General features: G+C 38.0%; 1 protein-coding gene across 1 annotated transcript in view; it reads right to left on the bottom strand.

The window, feature by feature from the left end:
• Positions 1-8,380: 8,380 nt before the first annotated feature.
• Positions 8,381-17,189, bottom strand: part of PNOC (prepronociceptin) — a 47,437-nt gene continuing 38,628 nt past the window's right edge. Inside the window, exon 3 of the mRNA XM_026715984.2 lies at positions 8,381-9,970. Coding sequence (XP_026571769.1) covers positions 9,410-9,970 — 561 coding nt within the window. The 3' untranslated portion in view covers positions 8,381-9,409. The remainder of the gene's footprint in view (positions 9,971-17,189) is intronic.

The following is a 17,189-nucleotide window of genomic DNA, read 5'->3' as shown; positions in this document are numbered from 1 at the left end:
GGCCTTTTTCTTTAAAGAGAATAGAAAAGAAGACACCTCAACACAGAATGTTTGGGACACAATGAAGGCCTATGCTAGAGGCTTGATAATAGACTATACAAGAAAAAGGAATATTAGGAAAAGGCAAACTCTTAAAGCCTTGGATGACGAATATAAGAGACTTGAAAAAGAATTACAGAAAATGCCACACAGAAAAGATGTCAAACTGAAACTGGATATAACTAAACATAAAATGGACTTAATAGAGAAAGAAGAACTGGCACAGAAAATTAGGAATGCTAAACAGAATTATTTTGAGGATGCAAATAAGCCAGGTAGATGGCTAGCATACAAATTGAGAAAGGAGAAAGAGTCGAGGAAAATACTGCAGTTAATAGACGACCAAGGTAAAATTTGTTATGGCAGCAAAGAAAAAAAAGAAATTATCTATGATTTTTATAAGCATTTGTATAAGAAAGAAGACATTGATGAGGAGAAAGTTAAACAATACTTGCAGAATGTAAATTTACCTAAGATATCTAAAGAGATTGAAGAAATGCTAGAAAGCAATATAACAATGATGGAGCTAAGCCAAGCACTTAAGAAACAAAATAATGGAAAGGCACCAGGTCCAGATGGACTTCCTGTAGAATTTTATAAAACTTTTCAAGAATTACTTTGTATTCCACTGTTAGAAGTTATGAATGAAGTCATGGTAAAAAAGATAATTCCTAAAACATGGTCAGAGGCTTATATTACACTTATTCCAAAGGAGGAGGCGGACCTACTTCAAATCAAGAATTATAGACCGATTTCCTTATTAAATGCAGACTATAAAATTTTTGCTTCAATATTGGCAGAAAGACTTAAAAAGTATTTGAATAACTTCATCCACCCAGATCAAAATGGGTTTCTGCCAAAACGACAAATTAGAGATAATATGAGAGTAATTTTAGACACCTTGGAATATTATGAGGCGCACCCTGAAAAGCAAATGGCTCTGATATTTTTAGATGCTCAAAAGGCATTTGATAATGTAAATTGGAGGTTTATGGTACTCCTAATGGAACAGATGGGCTTTGCTAGAAGATTTATTCAAGCAATAGAAGCAATTTATAATGAACAAACAGCTAAGGTAATGATGGAAGGAGAATATACAGATTCTATTAATATAAGAAAAGGTACAAGACAAGGTTGTCCTCTTTCGCCTTTGTTATTTGTATTGACTTTGGAAGTGTTGAATAGAAACATTAGAGAAGATAAAACTATAAAAGGAATGAAAATTAAAAAAGAGGAATTCAAATTACAAGCTTTTGCAGATGACCTAGTCTTTATTTTGGAAGATCCTATAGAAACAGCCTCGAAGCTGTTGGAAAAGATAGAGGCCTATGGGGAGGTGGCTGGTCTGAAAATAAATAGAGATAAAACAAAGATTTTGTCAAAGAACATGTTGCTGAAACAAAGAGAAGAGTTGGCAGAACTGTTAAAAATCCAAGTCACAAACAAGGTTAAGTATCTGGGGATATATTTGACATCAAGATGTAGTACGTTGAAGGAGAATAATTATATTAAACTTAAACAACAGATAGCTCAAGATTTGAAAAAATGGGAGAACTTACAATTGTCATTAATAGGAAGGATCTCAACAATCAAGATGAACATTTTGCCCAGAGTCTTATTCTTGTTTCAAACAATACCAATTAGGCTTGGAAAAGAATACTTTGAGGATTTAAATAAAATTGTTTTGAAGTATATATGGCAAGGCAAGAAAGCAAGAATAAAGTTAAAGCTTTTACAGGATGCTAGATTTAGAGGAGGGTTTGGTCTGCCTAATTGGGAGTTGTACTACCAAGCTGCAAACTTGACGTGGGTTAAAGAATGGATAACATTAAGGAAAACCAGATTGTTGACATTAGAAGGTCATGATTTGTTGTTGGGCTGGCATGCTTTTTTATGGTACAAGGGAACCAAAACACAGGGGTATTTTAGAAGACATTATATACGGGAGTCTCTGTGGTTGAATTGGGAGAAGATAAAAAAACAGTGTTATTTGAAAATTCCAGTTTGGTTATCGACGATAGAAGCGTTCTCTTATCCTATAATCTATAAAAAGGAACAAACAGTTAACTATGGGGAATTATTAGATGAAAAGGGTGAACTTAAATCGATACAAAAACTGGAAGAACAAGGTATACAGATGAATTGGTTTTCATATTTGCAAATATATTCAAAGTACTATGAGGATTCCAAAGCAGAGGGATTTTATGATAAGCAAACTGACTTGGATAAGATTTTGATGGGTACTGATGAAAAGGTGATTAAAAAATTGTATGGTTATTTATTGCAAATTAAGCTTGAGGAAGAACAAGTTAAGGAAACTATGATTGCGTGGGGGAGGAATTTTGGATATGGGATTGATTTAGAGAAATGGCAGAAATTATGGTCGCAAAATTATAAAATGACAATGTCTACAGCCTATAAAGAAAACTTGTATAAGATGTTTTACAGGTGGCATTTTCCCCCGACAAGGATAGCAAGAATGTTCAAGAACAAATCCGAAAAATGCTGGAAGTGTCATCAGAAACCTGGTTCATACTATCACATGTGGTGGACTTGTGAGGATGCTAGAAAATATTGGACTAAAATCCACATGTGGCTGGAAAAAATGACGAAGAAGCATATAGACTTGAAACCGGAGTTTTTTCTATTGGGAATCCTACCAGATACTTATAGTAAAGAGTTGAAATATTTGATTGTAAATGTATTGACTGCTGTTAGGATTGTATTTGCAAAAAATTGGAAAAATGAGAAAATTCCATTGCAAGAAGAAGTTCTAAAGAAAATTTTGGAATGTGCTGAGATGAGTAGATTGACTTTTGAAATTAGAGAGCAAGAAGATAAACAATTTTATTTAGTTTGGGATCTTTTCTATCAATGGTTGAATGATGAAATATTAAAATATAAAAGTTAGATAATAAGGAATAATAATGACTTTATTTTCCCTTTCCTCTTATTGGTTTTTGATACTATATCTATATAATAGTTTTTCTGTTTTCTTCTTTTTCCTATTTGGGATAGAATTGGTATGATTATAAGATTTGTTTTAGAATAAAATATTTAAAATATAGTCATCTCACAAAGGCATGACCAAATAAAAGTTTAGTCAATTTTTTTTTTTTTTTAATAGCGATACTATGATTTATAAATTTATATTGATAAGAGTATTATATAAGCTAATTGTAATTGTGACTATGAGGTGAATGCACAAAACCGATGGACCAACCGACTTACTGTGTGTACAAAAATATGGGGGAGCTGATACTTTTATGTTTTGTTGTTGTGTTTTGTATGTTAAAAAACAATAAAAAAATTTTTTTTTAAAAAAAATAAAAGGATCCTTGGATGGTGCTGACTGCATTTGTGCCTTTGGCAGGCCAAAATTGTCATTTTGTTATGTGGGCTGTGGAGATAACTGGCGCTTCCCACAATCCAGCCACCTCCTTTTTGGGTCTCACCATCAGTCCTTTCACCTCATAGCTCAGTCCAGACCGATGCTGCTAATTAGAGGCAAATTCTCCCTACCTTGAGGAACAGAAGGATTCCCATCCTTGGGGGAATCTTTTTTTTTTTTTAACTTGGGTTGAATTTTTGTGCTTCTGCAATGAAGATTAATTGTTCTTTGAACCACCTTCTGCGCAAAATCTGTGTGAGACAGAAGTTTCTACAGTTAGGTCCTCTGACCCAAGTTGAATTTTAATTATATTTTATAATGAAAAATGTGTATCTAAATTCAGTCAGACTGCTTCAAGAAGAATGGGTGTGGCCATTAGAGACAATTCTGTGACTAGTCTGTGAAAGCAAAGTATTGGCAAATAGTGTTATTACAGGAGGGTGAAAAGTTTGCTCTAAATTACCAATACAGGTATCGTGGTAGATAATTGTTTACATTACTAATAAAACTCCATTTGCAAGTTGTTCTGGCAATAATTTAATCTGTCTATATGTTTATTCAGATGAAGAGATTTTGATAACTTTGTTCTATATTCCAGTAGCCAAGTCCATTGTCTAAACAAGACCTTCCTTCTGCTCTAGGGAGAGATATCACCAAGGGCCATTTGGGAGGTATTTATATAGAGAGCCTGAAATAAACTAGATATTACACGCATAACCAGAACATAGATAGTGTTCTTATTGGAGAGGGAGGAGAAAAATAATTCATCTGAACCTATAAGGCTATGGGACTTGTCCACTGCCTCTTCCTCCCCCCTCCCAATGTCCCTTAATTGAATAAACAGCTCCTACTAAGAGCAGGAATAGGGCTATTTGCAGAGGGTCAAAAAAGTCAAGAGAAAGTCTGTAACCACACCTTTGAAACTCTGCAACACATTTTAAAAAGGGATGAGGTTTTCATTACATGGTTGAAGACACCATCTGACTTCTTGATACCTGCTCCTCCTATCTCCATCTGATCCTGAACTGGACTATAGAAGGCTCCACAAATTGTGTATCAAAGCCCTTTCCCTCTTTCATTCAGTGCCATACCCAAAGAAATGCAATGTATCCCGTGTGAAAACAAACAAAAACAAGTATGAGGAGGAAAGCAATAGAATCCCCCTTCCCTGAAGGATGGGATTGTACACCTTCTGAGGAAGATAAAAACCCTGATAAAGCATTCTACTGTGGATGAAACCAAAATGTCATTAACATAAGGTAGAACATAATATTAATCTCTCTCATAAGTGGACAAATAAATGAAAACCTGATAGCTTGTATATCAGCTACTCATTTTTTCTTCTGGCCTAAGTTCTAGACCGTTGGGTCTGTTGATTCCATGCTAAAAGGAACATGGCTCTATCCAGCATCAAACTTCCTTTCCTTGGAGTGGACCAGTAGTGGGATTCATTTTTTTTTTTTACTACTGGTTCTGTGGTCATTGCTTGGTGGGCGTGGCAGGGGAAGGATACTGTAAAATCTCTAGTCAGAGGTGGTATTTGCTGGTTCTCTGAACTACCCAAAATTTCTGCTACTGGTTCTCCAAAACTGGACAGAAACTGCTGAATACCATCTCTGGAGTGGACTATCTTCTACATCTCTGGGTAGATGATATGACTGCCACCAGATTCCAATAAGCCACCATTTTAAGAATTGACTAAAAGAAAATGTTATGATTAACTCATCTTGCTATTATCCCACCATGTCTGCCTGCAGGAGATAACTTCTAATAAATGTCTGTGAAGAGGACAACATTTGCCAACTCTTTATAATTGAATTTTTAATCTTAGTTTGTCCTTTTTTTGACATTTGTAATAGACCATTTCCTTTGGGATAGATATAATCCTTTCTCCAAAACCCAAGAGTTGAAAAAAAGGATGTTTGCAATGTATTGCAACACAGAATATAGTGTATGATCGTGGAAAGATTATCTGGCCAAGGTAACTTGATGGGATATACTCTCTCTGTGTGTGTGTTTTGTGTGTGTGTGTGTGTGAGAGAGAGAGGGGGGGGATATTTGGTTCATGTTTGCAATCATCACACTATATCACTATTTTTGCTATCTGCCTGCTAGTTTCTGGATTTTTAAAATAACCTTATTATACTGTTATAGAGAGATTCTTTTGTTGTGCAAATTAGATCTTAACACAATGAGACCAAATAGTCTCTCTGGTATCATCCTTTCCAGTTGGTGTCCTCTAGAGATATGGTTGATGACTTTTGAAATTCCCACCCAATTCATAGACAAGCATTCTGAGTTATTGAAGTCCTATATTGTCATTTTAAGAACAATGTACTGTGTTAGAATGTCAAATGGGAGAAGACGAGTATATCTACAGGGTTTGGAAGGCTTAGCTATCTGAAAGCAGTACTTAATGACTCCCGGATATGTTACATGACTTAGTTGGGAAAATGGGAGCTAAAAAGAAACAGGCTTTGTTTTGTTTGCAGTTTTCTGTATAAGCAACCCAGAAGAGCACAAGAAAACTGCCTGGATGGTGCCTACAGAGGTTCAGTTTTACTTAAGGCTACCTTAACATGACATAGCAGACGGTGGAAAAAACTGCCTGGTACAATTTAGCCCATTCATACTTGGAAGTAGGCCCCACTGTGTTCCATGAGGTTTGTTCCTTATTCAGTGAATTTAAAACATGAGCCCAAATTCTTCAGCTGGCTAGAAACAAGGAGAGCCACAAGAATGTATTATTGCTTTTGGAAAGACTTACCTGCAGAGCAGAAGCCAAACAGGTGCATTCATATAATGTGCTACATCCAAAAAAATTAAGCTATATTATAACTTGATATGATTCACACAATTTGTGAAGATAATGGATGACTAGCTCAATTTAACCAACTCCATTTTAATCTAATCTAGCAGGTTGTATAAACCTAGTCAAACTGTTTGAGAAGTAGAATTACCTGATTCCTTGACTAAATTCCCTTAATGTTTGTTTTGTATAATTGTAAATCTAAGTAGGGAGAGCTGTAGCTACCCAGATACCAAATATTATTGAATTAAAGCTCCCAACATCCCTAGTGAACATTCCCAATAATAAAAAAATACTGCAGCTTTAATTTAGCAACAGTGGGTTACAAAGTATCTATTTGGGTAATAAATTTCAATGCATATAATTTAAAATAAACCAAACTCCTTCCATCTTTGAAAATACACTCCTAGCCATGCCTACTTCATATGACAATCTTATTAACTATAATAGTCTGTAGTGAACTCCAGAGAAGTAACATAATTTTCAATTGATTGTAATAACTGTATTGCAACCAATTATGTGCAGGTGTCCTATTCCCATAGCATGCTAGTCAGCACAAAATCAGTCAAATCTCTGTATTTTAGTACATAATTATTTTAACAGAGTCAAAAATCATCATTTGGGATGCACAAAGTTCTCACTTGACTTAAGTGCCATAAGACAATCAACGAATGATGGTAACTTAACTTGCTTTGAGTTAACTTTAATCCATGGGAGAAATTTTGTAGCGTCTTTTTAAACTAACAGATTTTATTAAAAGACATAAGATTTTGTTAGCTGGAAAAGGTGCTGCCAAACTCCTGAAGTTTTTTTTTTGTCACCATGGACTAATACTTCCTTCTACAATATCTAATCCTTGGGAATTAATTGTCTAGGTTAACTGATCCATTCTTAGTATTTCTACAATGTCCTAGCTCCCTTATTAGCCATGGTAGGCAAGTTGTGAAGATAGAGTTAGAATGTTGGGTTTGACTCAGAAGATATTAAGTTCCACATTAATATGTATTGTCAAATGCAGCTGCATATGTTGGGAGAGTGGGAGGAGGGATGAATTTGGCAATGAAAAAGTTGGGATGGAGATATACCTATAAACAAAAGAAAGAGATAATAACGGAATATTAAAGTAAAAGCTCAGAAAAGAGCAGAGGATTGAAGTATCTTAATATGAACCTGTCTTTAAAAAAACACTTACACAATGATACGTATTTGCATTAGCAAATGGGCTTACCTCAGACAATTTACTTTGTAAATAAACATCATAACTGAAGACAAAATTGAACAGGAAATGTAATGGTATGTAGGAATGACCCTGGGAGCCAGGAAAAAGAGCTGCAGCCTAGACAACCATAAATGGATTTTGAGGGGTAGGGTGATGTTAGGAGGGGTAGGGTGGAGAATGTGTCTCAGAAGAGACTCTCCCTAGTTTTTGGAGAGGAAAAGGAAGGGATGGGAGTGGCACATTCAAGCTTGCAGGATTCTGTTAACACAACCTTGCAAAAAAAAAAAAAAGTAGAGACATTCATTGTTGTGCTTCTTGTCTGGACTACTTTAAAGAACTAACAAAAATTCATTCTACCTGCACATATAATGATACAGAAGTAGAGCTGCTCCTGGTGAAATCAAACCTTTATCATTGGTAGGATCCCAAGGGTGGCAATGAACCAGGAAAAAGAAGAATAAATTACCAAGCATGAATGACAGCCCCTCAGATGTAAGGCTTAATTTGTTGGCTTGAAAATTGATTTTGTTCAGAAATGATGGGGAGCTGGACCTCAAAAGGGTGCTACCTGTGAAAGGGGTTTCTGGCAACTTTCCACAAACTGTTGACCTCAAACATGCAAGGCTACATCTCATTGAATTCCTAATTAGCATCATTCTGCTAGGTAGGATATTGGAAGTTCAATGCATCTGGTGAGCATCAAGTTAAGTTTTTTTTTTTAAGTTATGGGCTACAATAACCTAGATGGCTTCCAAATAGTTCCCTTTTTCTTTGCTACCATCTAGTGGTCCTCCAGATTTTTTTGCAGTTTAAATATGGCCTGGATTTTAGCATTAGATGTGTATATTTATAAGTTGTGCAAGTGGAGCTTTAAGTGGTGATGAGAAAGCTTTAGCCACTGAAAGTGTGTCGATCACAGTGCTACAGTAGAAATAGAAAACTAATTTATTAATCTTTTCTTTTTCTTTTTGCTATGTACAAGTTTAATGGAGAAATCTTTATGCCTGAAATCAAAAGGACAGAATTTGTTTCCCTTTTTAGATATTTAACATTCAATAATTAACAGAGGAAAAGTACCCAAGCCAGCTACATCATTTCTTTATCGATCATGCGTCTTATCTGAAAATTGTTAGCAGGCAGCAGTGAAGAGGAATTCACTTGCTCCTGGTTCTGGCAATTAATAAAACACATCTTTGAAAAATGACAGCATGGAGACAGCAGGCTTGACAAAATACATGCCATGGAGAGAGAAAGAAAATGGGAAACTGATAATAAAAATCCACAAATACCATCGCACTGCCATATCAAAGATGTCAACCCCACTGGGAAGCATATGAGGGATTGTTGTTTTTTTTATTATAGGTTAATCTCAGTTCTAAAAAAACCTCTGAAGTCTTAAACCAGGAGTTAGAATCTGGTTTCATAACCATTTCTCTTAAGTGGTGAAAAACACCCCAAGGACAAATGCAAAGAAGCAAAACTTGGTCTTCTTTCTAAGGAACAGGTTGGTAGGATTCTGAATTGGATTCATGGAAATTGCTGGTGAGAATGAGGGCTCCTTTTTTTTTTTTTTTTGGAAAGCCCACTTCCCCGATGAAAATGATTTTTTCCCTAAACATAGAAAGGTCATAGAACAGAAGGAAAGAGTTATCATTACCTGCTCTCCAGCATGTTAACCATACTAAATGTAGATTTTTTTAAATTTTATTCATACAAATGTAAAAATTGTGAAATATTGTTACACAAAGCGATTCCGAATTTTATTTCAAAGAAAATAGACTTCCCTTCCGATGCTAATATTGGTTGGCTGATCACTGACAAAGCAGAACAGTACGAATGGGGTTGGCTTCTTTGGCCATGGCAGCTCTGAAATCAATTCACAACATGTTTATAATCTGAGAAGGAAACAACAACGACAACAACGACATCAATCCAGGAAAAGTCCATTTGTTTAAATCTCATTCTGTTCCTTCAGGTCATCAGCCAAGCCATCGTACTCAACAGAACGTGGGGACATCCCCAGATACTGCTTCAGGAATTCACTGAACCTTTTCTGGTTGTGCCACTTCCGGGCTGATTTTCGAACACCAATGAAGCCTCCAAATCGTTTTTGGAGCTCTTGCACCTCAGGTTCTTCCATCTGCCCATAGTTGAATGGGCCCCTCAGGAAATCACCCACCCTCTTGGGAATCTTGAGCTGATCATGCAAATCCCCAAGTGGAGTTTGGCTTCCATCACTAGTGTCATCTTCTGCCTTTGGCTGACGGATGAACAAGTTGGACACTTGCTTATCTTCCCCATCGCTGAGATCCACCATTCTGGTCAGGTCACCATGATGTTTCAGGTTACTTCTGGCTCCTTTCAGGCTGCCATCCCACATCTCCAATGGCCATTTCATTTCTTCCAGGCTACTATGGTCTAGGGACAAAGAACTTTTTCCACTGATGGCTTTATTGCAAAGTCCCCAGGTAGCACTGGAAAACAGTTTCCCTTCACACTCCATTACACAGATCTGTAGGGAGGAAACAAGGACAGTTAGTAATATGCCTCACTTTTTGAATGTAAGGAAAGGTACAAATCATAATCTTTGTGTCTCACTCCGACTAACAAACTCAAACAAATCGGAACTCTGAGACTTTGGCTCCTTCTCAAACGTCCTCTTTAATGAGTACACTATATCAGCACAGATTCAAAGGAAAACCAAATCTACATCTTTTCCGCTGTTTCAGTATTATTAAACTAGGAAATAACCTAGTTTCCTCAAGTGTCACAGGTCACATTGGCCAATTGGGTTAATTGGCGGGCTCTTCAGGCACTTCTTCCCCAACCTTATATGTTGCCAGTAGAGATGATCTTTGTTCTCATGAGAAAACTCTTCGTTGTGTCTAGTAATGAATTCCAACCTCTTTCCCCGCTTCCCCCTCTGTGTGGCAACTGAGGAACAGAAAGATGGCTGTGGCCGGGTTCAGTTCGAAGTTGACACTTTGCTAAAGAAAGTTAAAGAGATATAGTAATTTATGTTTTAAAGTAATCCTGTTTCTGCTTTTTGTTAGACATATAGCTTAATTTACAAAGAGTGACTTTCAGAATCCCTGGCTGCAATAGAGAGGACAATTAAAATATGTTATATTCCTTCTGATTTTCTTTCCTGGATATTCTTTATGGCTTTCTTTAAATCCTACAGGTTTATAGACTAATTCAGAAGCTAAGACATCTGTTTGGGTTTGGTCTTTGCAGGGAATTCATCAAGAATTTTTACATATAATATGACAGATAGTGGTAATCTAATAGTAGTAGTGGTAGATAATATCAAATCAGTCTCCTGAATAGTGGCCAATGAAGACTGATCAGAAGTTGCATTCAAATTGGAATTGCTCAATTGCTTCCTAGGACTTGGTGAGCAAATGCCATCAATCTTTGAATATACTACAGCTTTGGGGTTTCTTTTTTTGATTCAATCTGTTGAAATTATTGTTTTTGGCTTAATCCTGCTCATTCTTCTGTGGATTTAATCATGGAGAAGAAGATCTATATGCAGAGTTCTCAGAAGCCAGATGCTCAGGCTGTGTTGCTGTTGAATCACCAGATCTGTCAGAAATTAGGAGTCTGTTCTCTGGTGGTAATTATTGATAAGAATAGCCACCCCAGGGTGCCTTCAAGGATTTTCAAATCTAGCTATGTGCCCAGTCTTATGGGGTTGTGGAAACTGTAGTCCAGCAATAGCAATAATATTGCATTTATATTGCTTCATAGTGCTTTACTGCCCTCTCTAAGCAGTTTACAGAGTCAGCATATTTCCCCCAGCATCTGGGTCCTCATTTTACTGACCTTGGAAGGAAAGCCAACCTTGAGCTGGTCAGGATTGAATTCCTGGCAGTGGACAGAGTCAGCTTGCAATACTGCATTCTAACCACTGAGCCACCACTGCTCTGTCAAATATATGCAGGAAGTCAGCCTGTCTAATTTGAATTAAATAGTTTTTTTTTTCCTTAAAAGTTTGAAGAGATGAAATATTTAATTCAGGGGAATGATGAGATGGTTGACTCTACTTGTCACTGATGGCATTGATTTGCTAAGGAAATATCTTGAAAAACTAAACCATGGTAACTTTTCAGCCATTAGAAGCCAATGTTCAAGTGTGTTCTCCTATAAAACATTGTTAAATACTGATTGTACCTGGTCCTGGCTATGGATTGGAGAATATTTCTTGTACTTTTTTTCTTTCTTTTTTGAATCAACCCCCCCACCCCCTCAAACGACTCTTCATTAGACTCTGCAAGAAAAAATGTATTTTCTTTGTTACTGGTTCTCCAAGGATTCAAACATAAAAATTAATACCTGGAATGCTTATTACCTCTCTAAAACAAAACAGGGCTTCTGGTCTTTGCCCAATAAAGAATTCTAGAGAATTCCGAAGCATGTATGTTCAAAAGCTGTATTGTCAAACGATAGATTTTGCATTGTTATTTTTAAAGATAAATTTACTTATATTCATTATGTATATATCACCAACTTCACAAGGATTTTGAACAAAGTTATGTAAAAATACTACAAGTATTCTTATTAATGAGTGCATCAAATCATATCCCAGGATTTTCTGCCACTCTTTGTCTAAACTCATGTCTGTAGATGTATCAAAAAAACCAACAACTCCATAACATGATGGAAACAATAGCTTGTGTACTGTTAAAAGGCAGCTAACCCAACTGCTAACAGAGAAAACAATTGCTTTTAGAAATACTAGCATGATTGTAAAGGTTTAGCAATCTGGGCATGAAAAAAGAAAGTGGGGTTGATCACACTTAGCTTTTAATAATCTCTTACTGTGAATTCAATTCCCTTTGAGTGAAAGGGAAGTGTCAGCCCTGGTTGCCATCTCATAATTGCTTTCCATTAGATACTAACAACCTCTTTAAATGGCTATTTGTGACAAATTTGCTCTGTAGTGAGAAGATGCTCCAACAATATGGTTAGAGTCAGAAAAGGTCTTCTCTGTCATCGTTCTGAGAAATAACAGGCCTTATTTTTGAACTGGGATATAGAGTATCTAGTAAGTGTCACCACTTGAGTGAATGTCAATAATTGAGGGCATTTGTGCATCGTGATCTTTTTCACTTGGTGATCTCTTAGATAGAGTTGAAAATTATCAGCAATTGTCATTACTTCTTAAAGTCAAACAAGGTGGAATGGCGACCACTTCTTGAACCTGAGCTGCCTCAGATAAAGGATTGGAAAAAGAGAAAAAGAGATTTATAAAAAGGGAAAGAACAAGAAGAGCAACCTAGCCCTTTGTAATTACTGGTCCTTTGTCAAAGAAAAGGAGGAAACTGACCAATCTGTCAACCTCACCCATTTTATTTCATCAGGACTAAAGAAGAGTTGAAATTATCAAGCCATGTATTCCCCTTAAAGGTCTTGTTAGGAATGGGAGGTGGGTAACAGTTCCTTTTAAAAGAGGAAAACATTGCAAAGCCTTGTGGAAGCTTGCAATGTTTTCAACCATTCTGTTGTCGTCATGTAGGGACAGAAATTAGAAGCTGCTTTTAAACCAGCACAAAAATCATCATTTGCAAGTGTCTTCAGGATTTCAAGCTCTCCATTCACAACCAGGGGTGGGATTCTACTGGTTCTGTCCACCCCTGTAGAACCAGTAGCTCTGAAGAGCAGCAGACAGAGAGCATACATAGAACCGGTTCTATGTTTGCTGCTGTTTTGGCCCACCCGCCCGCCTGGGCTCTTACCTGACCTTTATTTCCTGCTTTTTCAACACAGCTGCGGTTGAAAAAGCAAGAAAAAAGGGCTTTTCCAACCGCTGCGCACTTGCACCCAGTGCTGCTCAGCTGTCCAGACAGCTCAGCAGGTCGTAAATTGCACTCGCGCAGCTCATGCATGCATGCGCAACGCAGAGCGACAGAACCGGTAGTTATACCAGTCGGATCCCATCACTGTTCACAACCTATGTCAATTATACCTATGTTTGTCCTGGGAACTCTTTATCCTGCCTTATGCCACGCCCCAATGTTACATACACAGAATAACTAGGATGTTCTTGTAGGATGTAGGGTTCTTCCAGAAGAGCACTACACAGGTCTTCAGAAGCAGTCCAATTGTTGTAAGGGTTGTGAGACGGAGAGATCCCTATCCTTTCATTTCAGTCCACTCCCCTCTATATGATTATCATGGGTGACAAATTTGCGGTGTCACGTGACGTTTTTGTGTTTTTCCCATTTACGGAGCTGGGGTGGGCATGGCCTATATGTGACACATCTGGCCCACAGGCTGCCCGTTCGACACCCCTCTGGCAGTGGTGGGATTTCAAAGATTTTTACTACCAGTTCGGTGGGCGTGGCTTGGGCATGCTTTGCATGCGTGCGCCAAATGCACACTTTGCACAGGCGTGTTTGCGCAGGCGCAGAGGCGTTCCAACTCACCTCCTGCAAGCCTGCACTCTCCCTGTTTCTTCAGCTGTGCCGCACAAAGCAGCTGCGTTTCAAAAGCAGGAGATAAAGGTAAGTATGGGAGCCCGGGCAGGCGGGTGGGCCCCACAGCAGAGTGGCCGAGAGAACTGGTTCGGCCTCTGCTGCTCATCAGCGCTACTGGCTTGGCAGAACTGGGCCGAACCGGTAAATGCCATCACTGCTCTCTGGTGAATGTGGAATGAGGTGAGGGCAGGGGTGGGATTCTACAGGTTCTTACCTATTCGCTAGAACCGGTTGTTAACTTTCGAAGCAGTTCGGAGAACCGGTTATTGGAAGAAATCTTTTGTTTTTTTCCCACCCTTCTTGCATTCTTGGTAGTATGCCTAGACTTACTGTCTCCAAAGGAGTTTTTTTTCTTTGCTGGTACTTTCTTAAAGGGGAAGGATTGTTTTAAGCTTTTTACACTGCTGTTGGCAGGAAATACTCCTCTGTTGGAGTTAGCACTTTGAAGAAATAACTGAATAATGAAGCAGAGCTTCCAGAAAGAAGCTTTCAATGACAAGGAACCAAGATGAGTGGCATTCAGCAAGGCTTTTTGGCTAGCTAGAAAGATTGACATTTAAACGTGAGTTTATATACCCTTTTTGAGTTTTGGTCTAAAACTGGTGACCATTCAAAGTAACAATGGCACTGAAAAAAGTGACTTATGACCATTTTTCACACTTACAACCGTTGCAGCATTCCCACTGTCATGAGAGGCCAGGCAAGGAGAAGCACCCCTTGATGTGAGTGACATCGAGTTGGCCACCCTCACCCAGTCACATGATCAGCAAGCCATGCCCACCAATTAAGCCATGGCCACAGAACCGGTTGTATAAAAAATTGAATCCCATCCCTGGGTGAGGGGGAGCAATCAATAGGTGCTGCATGGGGAAATCAATTCTGAGATTTCATTTTAAGCTATAATACAGATTATTTGTGTGGGCATAGCATGTTTTGTGACTATAACAGTGTTTAGAGTGTGGTGTAATCCTTTTCTCAGTTAGAAGAAGCTTCTTAGAAGAGAATGTCTATGGAGATTCTTGGTCATCCAGGTCATGACTGTCCCAAAGGTGCTTTATTTCAAAAGCAACTGGGCTTTCTTTCTTTCTTTTTGCTTGAAGATGTTTCACTTCTCATCTAAGAAGCTTCTTCAGTTCTCTACCATTCACTCAGAACCAGTTGCCTTTTGAAAGAAAGCACCTTTTGAACAGGTTTAAATGAAAAGCAAAACATTTTCAAAGAAAAAAAAACCAAGGAACTCCAGCTGCCTTTTGGAAAAAGCACCTTTTGGACTCTGGCCTCTATGGTCATATAGTAAATGATTTTACAAAAGGGAACAAATATTTTGGGAATTAGCAAGATTTGCTTGCATCTTTGCCCTCCCCTACTTTAAATTGACCTGTAGTTGTGGGCAATCTAAAAGCAAATAATTCATTTTACCCCCCCTCCCCCCCAAAACCCCAAACCAACCAAGAAAACCTTGTCAGTGTCGGCCTCATCCCAACCGGTATAGTCTTCATCTTCCAAGGTTTTCTTGTGGACACCAAGCACCAAAATGTTGAATAGAAGGCATGATTGGGATCAAGCTATTTTCTAAAGCACCTGAAGGCCAGACAAGGAATAATGGATGGAAACTGAACAGGGAGAGATTTAACCTGGAAATAAGGAGAAACTTTCTGACAGTGAGAACAATCAACCAATAGAACAGCTTGCCCTCAGAAGTTGTGGGAGTGCCATCACTTGAGTCTTTCAAGAAGAAATTGGACTGCCCTCTGTCAGAAATGGTATAGGGTCTCCCACTTGGGCGGGGTTGGACTAGATGACTTACAAGGTCCCTTCCAACTCTGATTATCTGTTTGAAGAAAGTGAAATTGAAACAATAGCATTTTCTAGGTTACCTAGGAAAAAACCTCTTGTTGCTGGTAGGCTTTCAGAGAGCCTGTATGAAATTGCCTTAAGATCTGTTTGGCTCTGGTAATCTACTGATCATTATCTATACTCAAATCAAGAAAAACCAGGTGTTTCTACCTCATCTAACATAGTACTCGTGTCTTTACTCTCTTGGGGACAGCTTGCAAAAGGTCTGTTCTTTTTGCAGTGCCCTTGGAAGTTGACTCAAGGTGGAGCCAATTATGGAAATTTGTTATTGCTGTATAATGAGGAGTCCATGCATCATGGCACAGAGCACAAAGGCTATTCAAATGAATATTAACGATCTGTCAATTGCATCTAATGATACAGAGGTTCCAGTGCCAGCAGGATGGAGACTGGTCTAGTTAGCCAGTTTTATTCATTTATTCGTTCTGACTCTTAAACTGCCCAGCCATGTCAGTAGATAGAAAATTAGCAATTGAAGTTACAGATGAAAGGTTACATTTCCTAATGTTGAGAACAGCATTAATGACAACATTCTTACATCTTACTTATGTTATCCTGAACCACAAGTAATGAACTGAAAGAACAATCATGGTTGTCATATCTCAAGCCACTTGCTAAAGGCACACAATATCTGCCCGACTGTCCATCTGTCCACCCATCCACATCTTTCAAATTATGGGTTTGGTGGCTAACATAGACTTAAAAACACAAACAAGATTAAGAATGAAAATAAAAACGAAACATAAAATATCACAAAGGTAGGTCAAATACAACATATTCAACAACTCAAACTGTTTACTAATTGGGCTTACTCTAAAGTCAGACCCAGTACCTGCATAGAAAAAAGAATCTAAAAAGCTTTTAAGTTTGGGAAGAACAACAGGGTTGGGTCATCTGTATCTCAGGGACATGCTATTCTCCATCACAGTACTAGAAGCTAAGCTGTCAATGATGAGGGGGAATCAACAGATGGATGTCATATAAAAGGAGTTTTAATGGAGAACATACGCTATGTACTTATGGACTTGTCCACAGAAAAGAAGGCAATAGGTACTTTTTGTCATGGGTGGGAGGACATAAGGATAGGAGAATCTGCCAAAGTACAGTCCAGACTAAATACCAGGCGAACATGCAGGCAAACGAGAGGAAGTAGTTGAAATCTGGAAAGGGATGATTGAAGATGGCTTCATTCCCACTAGTTTAGGTATGAGGATCAAGGCACTTAAGGCTGAAGTGTAGAAAAACCTCACTTCTTCCCAGATTATCCCTGGCTTGTGTATATCATTTTTGATCACACTATTTTATTGCGGCAATGTTATAGACATATCTTTATTTCAGCAAAGGATTTAATAAAATGCCTCTTAATCACAAAGTACACCAGTACCCTAATTA

This window comes from Pseudonaja textilis, chromosome 1 (genome assembly GCF_049901715.1).
Source record: "Pseudonaja textilis isolate UNSWEBS1 chromosome 1, rPseTex1.2, whole genome shotgun sequence".
Taxonomy (NCBI): Eukaryota; Metazoa; Chordata; class Lepidosauria; order Squamata; family Elapidae; genus Pseudonaja; species Pseudonaja textilis.
The sequence above is the reverse complement of the archived record's forward strand: the minus strand, read 5'-3'. Positions and strand labels throughout refer to the sequence as shown.